At 35.5% G+C, this 10,005-nt stretch overlaps 1 protein-coding gene across 2 annotated transcripts; it reads left to right on the plus strand.

Annotated features, from left to right (window-relative positions):
- Nucleotides 1-1,737: 1,737 nt before the first annotated feature.
- ccl25b (chemokine (C-C motif) ligand 25b) lies at nucleotides 1,738-4,518 on the plus strand. Of its 2 annotated transcripts, none has more exons than XM_032572895.1 (5): nucleotides 1,738-1,913; nucleotides 2,252-2,352; nucleotides 3,543-3,660; nucleotides 3,871-3,982; nucleotides 4,066-4,518. In XM_032572895.1, the coding sequence occupies exons 2-5, from the start codon at nucleotides 2,289-2,291 to the stop codon at nucleotides 4,072-4,074; spliced, it is 303 nt and encodes a 100-aa protein (XP_032428786.1). In that variant the 5' UTR covers nucleotides 1,738-1,913; nucleotides 2,252-2,288; the 3' UTR covers nucleotides 4,075-4,518. The 2 variants fall into 2 exon arrangements, with proteins under 2 accessions (XP_032428786.1, XP_032428787.1); XM_032572896.1 differs by having other exon boundaries at nucleotides 1,809-1,905.
- Nucleotides 4,519-10,005: the final 5,487 nt, after the last annotated feature.

Consider the following 10,005-nt stretch of genomic DNA (forward strand, 5'->3'; position numbering starts at 1 on the left):
CAGCTCAGTAGTACTCAACAGCTCAGTCACAGATGAAGCGATGTTAAAGGACAAGTGATGCAAACATTTCTTTGTTTACATATTTTTTGGAAGATTTTGCTTATTTCAAATGGAAAATTCTTCATTTGTATATTTATATATATAAAACAATTTTCACAATTTCTACTTTTGAATGTTGCCTTCTGACATGTTCATCTAAATAAAAGTTTTAATTAGACTTGCACACAATCTCAGTTTTCTAAAAATGTGATTGATTCCATTTGGCAATGGCTCCTGCAAGCGATCACAAATGTTCAATTCTTTTTCAGGATTGATTTTAGTTTTAGATGAACAAAAACCTGAAACAGCCCACAGTCTCCCACAGAGATACACAGGAGAACAGATGTGGTGTGGGCTGTCTGTGGTCAGCAAGCGGACCGTGACCAATGTGATACATTTAGGAGTATGACACGTATTAATGAATAGCTTAGAGATTTAAAAGAAAACAGACATGAATCATTTATTCAGTATCCATTACAATACTCTTGTTGCTGTAAATGTGGTTAAATTATGAAAGTGCTGCAAGAATTGACCTTATCTGTGGGTTGAACTGTTCAACCTGAAGACAGAAATCGTTTACTGAGAAATATGTTTTAAAATAAAGTTTTCCAAAACACAAATAACTGAATTTATCATTAGAAATCTTCAGCGTTTAATGGATCAAATGTGTGAGCAAAATGAGACTTAAATAGTTAACATTTTACATTGCACATCTGGAGTTGGAGACATCACAAGGATCCCATCAAGCAATCAGAAGCAGATGGCTGTCGTTTTCACATTTCTATTTTTTAAAGCATGTAATCGTTCCATCTAATTAAAGACATTCAAGGTTTGTCATGACAGAAAGTATTAGTATTGTATTTTAGTGTTCACAATGCAACTTTCAACATTTCTAAATCATCAAAATACAATTGTTGACGTAAGTAGGACTTTGTTAAGTGTTAGTCGGCGTTGAGACAAAAGATTTTTTTAATATCAGTTCAGCAAGGTAATTTATTTCTCATATTTTGGAGAGAAATATGAGAAATAAAACATTCTGTTCTTGAACTATGTGTTTACTTTAGTCCACACATAATTTTTCTTAAAAGTTTAAGGGATCATAACTACGTGTTTTGTTTTTATGATAAATATTAGAGGCCTTTGTGTCTTTTTTTTGTTCGATTTGGTTGAAGTAGTTTTAATTAGACATATCCCTACTTAGGAAGGTTCCTCACTGTTCTGCATTGTCTTCATTTGATCATGTCTGTCGATGTGGTGCACTGGAGCATCAAAGTTTTACTCTGTGACCCTATCCAGATGTCAATAACTTGTCCATGATCTGTTCTTGAACTTCTTAGGATCAGGGCATGATGTTTCACAATATGAGATCTTTAAGTCTGCTTCTTGCTGTCAGAAGCATTTAATTAATGTCTGAGGCTAACAGGACTGAACCAAAAAAGTAATTATTTACAGCATATCAATGCTTCAACTGTTTTTTCATAGAGTCAGGACGATTTATCATTTGGAAACTTTTTGTTAAAAAATTTGATATGAAGTGTTATCAATATTTAGCACTCCATAGTTCCATAACATAGATATCCAATTCATACATGTTGGAAAAAACAGAGGAAATCGATATTCCAGTTTTACGAGAGGGTGGAATTGATGTGTATTTGTTTGTGGTGATGTGCTTCATTTTCATGACATGACTCATTTTGGAGGCTCACACTCCACAAAGATCAAATTGCAGATCTACTGATAGCATCTACGGAGGAGGTGTGGTAATGACTGAGCAAGGGGGAAGGCAGACTATAAGAATACGGACTCAAAGCAAACTGGGTCAGAGCAAAAGATTTTCTTTTCAAGACGTCGTGTGGAGTCCTGAATGTGAGCACGTGAGTTTTAGCTCTTCTTCTTCTCTTAATTTTGCAATCCTTGGTTTTGCAAACATGTTGTAAAAGAGACTGAGTTCAATTCTGTGTCATAGATAAGTGGTGCGAGGGAGTTGGAGCTGTAAATTTTTCAGATCTTGCTAGATTTCTGTAAACAATACTAAGTGTGCTGGAGAAGGAACAGCTGGACACAGCTGGATCCCAGACAAATTAAATATACTTAATCAGAGGTCAGAGCATGTTTAGTGTAGGAGGACAGATGTGGGGGGCTTGTGATAGAAATAATTTGTCTGTGTATGAAAGGGGAGTTGTTTGATTTATTGATATTCTCTCTTTTCCAGCAAACAGCAAATAGCAACAGCGAGAACCGCAGCAACCATGAAGTTTCAAACTCTTGCCATCCTTCTGCTTTTCACCTGCATGTACCTGAGTGTGGCGCAAGGTGAGTGGACAATATTAGCCGTAAGTGGGATGCAATTCTTCTGAATTCAATTTTAAATTCGATTTTAAATGTCTTAGTGAGTCAGTGTTGGGCAGATTTCTTTTATTTAGACCATATAGGGTTTGTGTTTGCAGAACTTGAAAAAAAGACTTGGGGAAATTAGAGGTTTTGGTGAAACAAAAGTTTAAATCTTATTGAACTGATCTTCAAACCGCATGTCTTTGAAGAAGACATGTGGTTTGAAGACATGTGAAGACATTTGAAGACATGTGGTACCCCCCCAAAAAACAATTGTTTTTCAAAGCGATGGCATCATTTTCTTGAAAGGCTTTTACCGCAGCACGTTAAGGTTGTATCTGTCAGGACTTGTCAAATGTGGATCACTTGGCGGTGATGACAGATGTGATTATTGCAGGAGAAAAACCGCTTGCTCTGAATAACTGAAGCGCTTGCTTTTCAAAATGACTTTCTCATGGGGAGAGCTGCAGCAAGCCTGTCGTTTAATTTTCGTACTTGTCAGAAAACAGTTTGAGGTACTAAATTTGTTCAATTGAGATGAATTTAATAGGTATTATCAAATCAAACCATTAGACTTCAGATCTCCCTGAAATTTTTGAACTATCACCTCTCAGAAGTAGCAGGCACACATAACAAAGCTACTAGTTTATTAAAGAAATTTTATTATAAAAAGATTAATAATGTTACATTAGCTGCAGTGTGCAAACAATGTTTCGTTCTAATTGTTGAAACATTGATTAATTAATTTGAAAGTCTTAATGCTCACAGAACATACATGCACAGCAGAGCAGGGCAGTAGAAATAAGCAGAATAAAAGATTCAAAGTCTAAGTTTAAATATGCATTCACATTAAGTTTAAATATGCATTCACATTAAGTTTAGATATGCTTTCACATTCTGATGTTATTTTTTAATTAATTGCCCCTTCTTAAGTTCATGATGAGGATCTTGGGGGAGGAGCTTTCCCGGATGGTGTTGGCTCAGAGCCCCAATGTTTTCACAACTCGATGCCAAAAAAGAAAAAAAGAGGAAAGCGTTCACAGCAAGAGACTTCATGTTATACCAAAAGATTAAGTAAAAAAGTAAAGATCCAGCCAGCTGCTAAAAAAGTGGGCATCTCTTTAAAAAATGCTTAACATCTTGCATCTTTCTTCATTGTTCACCTCTTCCAGGCTCCTACGACAACTGCTGCCTCGGCTATGTTAGAGAGGTTGTAAAAGGTGTAAAGAGGAACATCGAGAGCTACAGGATACAGGAAACAGATGGCGATTGCAACATCAGAGCGATTGTGTGAGTACCAAATGTTGTGTCCTGCTCTCTACTGCCTGATTGGTCTTTGGCTTAGTAGCATTGTTAGAACTGGCAGCTTCTGGGGGGAAAATGCAATAACATGTTTAATGAGCAGGTGAACGGGTCCAGCGGCAGATCAAAGCAGTGCAATCTGAAAAGAAAAAAGGTGTGATGGTAGAAGTACATATAAAACGTTTCTGCTGTGTGCAGGTTTACGATGAAAAAGAGGCGCAAAGGCATTCAGAAAACCCTTTGTGGCAACCCTATGGAGTCCTGGGTGCAGGAGCAGATGAGAATTGTGGATAAAAGAAAACCGATAAAGGTAAGAAAAACAATACAGTCCTGCAGTTTTGTCCTAACGCCTACCAGACAATTTTACCATTTGTAAAACATTTGTCTTTGCAGAGTCCTTAAAGGAGAAATACCAGAGAGGAGAGAGAAACGGGGTCATTTCACCTCCCTGTCAGGCGTCGTTTGTCATCTTTAAACACATGGATTGTGTTTCCTTATTTTTATATTTCCTGTTGCTGAGAGTGAATGTAAAACATATAAGCAGTCCTTTATAGCACAATCATAGTTTATCATGAAAATTATAGCCAGTATCAACAATTTCATTTATATGAGCCATTACTATGATACTGTCCATTTCTCTATGATGTGTAGAACCTGCTAAGAATGAGCCACTCTTTGGCAGCTTTAAAATGTGAGTAAATCTGTGTCAAAAAATAGAAACACCTTTGTGATAAGCTGATTTTCTTTTTTATATAGATATATGCGTATATACAGCAAACTATTTTTGTATCCACACTAAATGTACATTGTTTTTCCTACAATAAAAAAGTGGATTAAAAACAAAAACTGTGTTCCTACTATTTCTTAATTGAATCAAATACGAACAACACGCAGCAAGATGTTTTAAATCAGTTCGGCCCTGACCTGATTTTGAGCCAGTAGTTGATAGAAGTGAAAGAAAGAAAGAAAGAAAGAAAGAAAGAAAGAAAGAAAGAAAGAAAGAAATCAATAAAACTAAAGCCTGTTTTCCAAAGCTTGATGGTACGGTTAAAAACGAACTGCACTCTGACACAGGTAGTTAAGTGTGACGTGGATGGATTAAAGAATGACTTCCAAACTTTTCATGTGTTAAAACCTTGCATGTTTGACGAAAGTGAAGGTTTCTCATTAAAATATTTTAGCAATATAAGGGATGAGGATTTAAGTGAATATTAGTCATAAAATGTCATTAACATATTTTGTTAATTCATCACTATTAGCACATTATGATTATCATTATCATTTAATATATTGATTTATGATTAGTAAATACACAATTATAAAAGTTATTTAATGTGTTATAGCTGTTAATGTGTATTTAAAATTAGTTGATGTAGCGATATTTTCTCATAATTTATGTTGTAGATTTGATTATTTTTTCTCTTTTGCAAAGTTTTATTTCAATGTAGTCTTGATGACTTATTTTAAACTATATTGATATACATAAACAGTCTCATAATTTCTCAAACAGCTGTCTTAATGATGTACACTTCCCTTCTTATTGAACATTTTTATGAAAAATTGAAAATAAGAAAGTGAGTAAATCTGTCTTAGATTGAGATTTATTAAGATTCTTTTCTCACTACTGTTAAAAAAACTAAGCATCTTTCACTGATTGAACAAATCACCAGGAGCAGATAACTGATGTAGAGATGAACTAATTTCTTTACTCGTCAGATAAATACTTTACTTTTGCATCATCAAGAACTTGATGATGCAAAAGTAAACACTAAAACAAAAAATAGAGGTAAAAGAATACTTCAAAGTTATTTCTAATACTCTACAGATTATTACTAAAGAGGAAATAAAGCAATTCAAAAAAATGAATGAAATTATCAAAATATTATTTAAATGTTTAACTTTTATTAAATGTTTATCCACCACCCAGGAGTTTAAAGAAAGGAATTTCCATGGCTGAAGTTGAGTTTTATTTCAGAATGGTTATTTGAGGAGAAAATGAAAAAAGAGGAATTTAAAACCACCTCATAACGACTTTTAAGCCGGTAGCTTCTCACTTCATAATCCCCAGGGACAGAAATGGAGAGAGTGCCTCACTGGTCAGACAGACTGTTTATTTTCTTGTATGTATCTTCCAATAGCTGCATGCACTGCAGCTAATAGCTGTGCCTGCTACTGAACCCTCGGATTTGGATGACAGGTTTCAAGAATGTCACTGAGAGAAGTTGAACACCTTCCAAGCAGGGAGGAAGACGAAAACAGAAAATTCTTAAGGAATTTTTCACAAAAAAATATATGAGAATAGCAAAAATATTTAGGAAACATATACATTTTTACTGAATCTGGCTGAATCCAACCGGTTGGATAACCATTTGAGTGTTTCTCAGATGGTTAGATGATTGGATTAGGACACAGTGAGGGACAGTGTGCTGATTCTCACTGTTTCACTCTGACCATCAGAACTCAGCTGCCTATGAAACTTGAACAAATCATCTCCAAACCATGACATGTTCACCTCCAGGCTGATAACTAAATTGTCTTTAGTCTTAAACTAAAGACTTACTTGTGCGACCTTTTCTGGATGTATCTGGATGTATTCAAATCATCAGATGCACAAACAGTAAGTGCCTTGAAAACATTTTATGATTTTAGGAAACATCTATTATATTCTTTCTAGGATAATTTGCTTTCATTTAGGTTATGTTAGAAAGATGGAAGTAAGCATGTTGACATTTGTTCTTAATGTCTTTTTCTTGTAAAGCATTTTTCTTTCAGGGGAATAGTTCATTTCAAACTCTCTTGAGACCTCATCAAGTTCTTCACCAGTGTCTTAAGTGGTTACAATCTTCTTTCAATAGTTCCTGGTGTTCACACAGTCAGAAGCCACCAAACTACATGTGCAATGATTAAATAAGGCACAATCTCTTTAAGATGTTTATTAAGGTTTAAAACTAGTGTGTCACCTTATTCACTTTAGGTAAGTGTTTGGGTGCCATAATTTATTCCTCACCAGAAATGGCATTTATGAAACCAATTTTAAGCAAACTTTTAAGTGATAAGATTTAAGTTTTGTTTAATTGGAGATTAATTACAGATTTCACCCAATCCTGCTAAAATTGCTACTAAATATGCATATGGATTAAATACCCACAAATCTAAGTACATTCAACAGTGTCCAACTTTTTCACACGATTGTAGGTCTAGGTTTCAAACACATAAACCTTTCTTTTGACCAAAGCCAGGTTGACATTTTACAGTTTACCATAATAATCACTGTTTAACAATAACTATCCATTGATTATTCATTAAGATTATTCAATATATGCTTTCAAACACATGGATGTTTTCAAGAGACATTAAACACATGGTGTGTTTGTGTACTATAGCTACATCAGTCAGGATTAAACAAATAAATAGTCCTTATCAGGTTAGGTTAAGATATTATTATGTGGCGACACTAGATGAAACTCAGGAATATTGTGCAATTTAAATTTCTGGACCCAAATAAGTTGCTCAACAACACCACCCTGGGAATATTACCTTCTTTTTAAGGCACACAGGTTCAGTTATTCATAGATTGAGACCTCTGAGACAGTTTCAAATGTACAAAAAGCTATTAAATTCTTTTAAAACCAGTTCTTTATAACAAAAAACTAAGAAAAACATAAGAAACTACAGTAGCTGAGGTTACCGGCAGAAGGGGCCACTATAGTGACAGCATCCACCAAACACAGCAAACAAAAACCCTTTAAAGCACCAGACAGCGAGACAACCCAAACTCCGGAATCACGGCACACAGAAGAGGAAAACACCGTCACCACACCAGCACCATCACCGGACCTCAGCAACCGCCAACAGAAAAGATAATTAATAAATCCAACAACCTTGAACCTAATACAACAAAAGAAAAACAATGTCAGCCCAAATAAATAAACAGTTATATAAAGAAATGAAAGAGCTGGAAACAAATAATTTTAAAAAAACATAGAAAATACAAGTTAAAATATCAGAACCAGGTGTGGCCCTCTGGCCACGCCGCAGCAGGAGGCGAACCGGGCGCGCCGACGCCGCACCCCAAACACCACTTTAATTGGGGCGTGTGACCGCCACCACAGTCCGAATTTGATCGACCAAACATGCAGAAATCCGGAAGACAAAAGAGCAGCAATGGTCTAAATATGGGGAGACCTGCCAATCCACACAAACGCACACACACACTCGAAGAACGAGGAAGAGGAGAGCAGCTCAGTGGCGTTTTACCACCAGGAAATCAGAGCAGCATGCACCACACTTGGCTATATGTTACCGTTTTACCGCCAGAACCCACGAGACGCGAGCCATACAGCGGGAGCACGAGGAAGACATGTTCTTGGACGCAGCGGCCTCTTACATCTCACGCCCACTTTACCCATCCGGAACGTCTCACCTGGAAACGTTGTGTAGAAATATGTATATTTCTATACCACTACAATTACATAACATTTTTGATTAATATTTAATAAAATATGACCCTCTATGTTTTACTATATTCCATTTGTGTAAGACAGGAAAGTCACTAAATTAAAAGAACGTTGTTGAGATAAGTTAACCTAAAAGTGTAATAATTAACACAGATAAATATCATCCAGGCAGCAGTATTTGATATACTGAAGCAGAATATTTTAAAAGAGTTGGGATTAACATATCCTGATGCATTTGATTTAAGAAATCACATTCAAACCTCACCACATCTGAAATATTATTATGTTTCCTTTCAATACTTCTGTCTGATGGATTCAGTTCAAAGTAAAAAGTATGTTTTTATTCCCTTTTAGCCTGGTGAAAATTAAAACTTCTTCCACATGGTGAGTCAGATCTTTTTTTTAATATTCCGGAGGATTAGCTGTTCCCTCTCGGCTGGAGAAAACATTCCAGCTTCTTGTTCTAAATAAGCTGTTTAAAATCCCTCTAGCGAAGCTGGAAAACTCAATGTCACAAAACAGATCTCATGATAAGCACGACTTTTGACACCTTCTCATGATCTACGTTTGATAACACTTTTTCCTCTCTACTTTTAAACAAAATGGCTGCAAATCCAAACATTTGCTCAGTTTTCACATGTTCCTCTTCCACAGAGCTTTTAGTGTTTGAATCAGTTCACAGAGAAATACTAGATTAAAAAATATCTAAGATAAACTTCTGGGACATCACAAGATCTTGTATTTTGTCTGGTTAGGATCCCACCCTGGAGGAAAGTTTTGAGTACATTTCCAAGCCTCGAATAAGATGCCAGTCATTTAGCAGATTCTGATGGACATGTTGCGAACTGCCTTCAGACGCCATTAACATCATAGACTACGGGCTGAGATTTGTACTGTGTAAACAGAAATGTTATTTCAGGTGCCGTCCTCTAGGTTTTGTTGAACAAAAAGCTGAAATGCATTGTGGACTCTGAGTGCCTGCATTGCTCAATAAAACTAATCAAACATGAAATTTTTTTTATCTTGTTTACTTTTTAAGTGGCATCACATTTGACTTATCTAATACTTAATCAAAACATTATTAACAGGAAATGTGAACATAACGCCCTTTTGTACATAAATGCTGTAGACCATAACTTTGTTTTGTTCTTTTAAATCTATTAGGCTGATTCATCGCTAAGTGATGAATCACTCCTTCACATATTAAGTTTATTGCAGTTAGTCTTTTCCTGACTTAAATCATCTTAGTTTACTTAGTCAAATTTTTGTTTAGATTAACTTTTCTCATCTGAGATTAGTTTTAGTATAATTCATTTTAATTTCTGATCTTAACTAACTTAAGTTGATTCCATCTTGCTTTAGTTTATTTAGTTTATCTCAGTTCATCATACTGAACTGAGATAATTTGGCAAAGGAGGAACTATATCAAGTTAATTGGAGTTAATTGGAGGAACATCTGTGGTTGTATTTCAAGACCACGCCTGAAACACACTGCTTATTTTGTTAACACAATGGTAAAATAAAAACAAATCAGCCAAGATATCAGGAAGAGAATTGTGCAGCTGCACAAGTCTGCTTCATCCTTGGGAACAATTTTCTGATACTTGAAGATTTAATTTTTTCAATCAATCTCGTTAATTTTTTCAATCAATTAAATGCAAGAATAGACATGATGGGAATGTCCAACCATCATTCATCTCTGTATACCAGAGTTGAATAGGTTTGGGTCCAAAATGTGCAGACTGACCCCAGAAGATACTGGTAAGACCTTATCCACAGTGAGAGGAAACTCAGTGAGGAGGAAGCCATTATTCAAAAAGAAACATAAATATCCCGACTGCTTACTACAATGGTTCCCCGGAACGAAGCGCTTCAT

This window comes from Xiphophorus hellerii, chromosome 9 (genome assembly GCF_003331165.1).
Source record: "Xiphophorus hellerii strain 12219 chromosome 9, Xiphophorus_hellerii-4.1, whole genome shotgun sequence".
Taxonomy (NCBI): domain Eukaryota; kingdom Metazoa; phylum Chordata; class Actinopteri; order Cyprinodontiformes; family Poeciliidae; genus Xiphophorus; species Xiphophorus hellerii.

Excerpts from the sequence above, each read along its gene's own strand:
- ccl25b (XM_032572895.1), top strand. The coding sequence starts at position 2,289 with ATGAAGTTTCAAACTCTTGCCATCCTTCTGCTTTTCACCTGCATGTAC. Across the intron at positions 2,353-3,542 it reads GTACCTGAGTGTGGCGCAAG|GCTCCTACGACAACTGCTGC; the intron begins GTGAGTGGACAA and ends CACCTCTTCCAG. Across the intron at positions 3,661-3,870 it reads TGCAACATCAGAGCGATTGT|GTTTACGATGAAAAAGAGGC; the intron begins GTGAGTACCAAA and ends TGCTGTGTGCAG.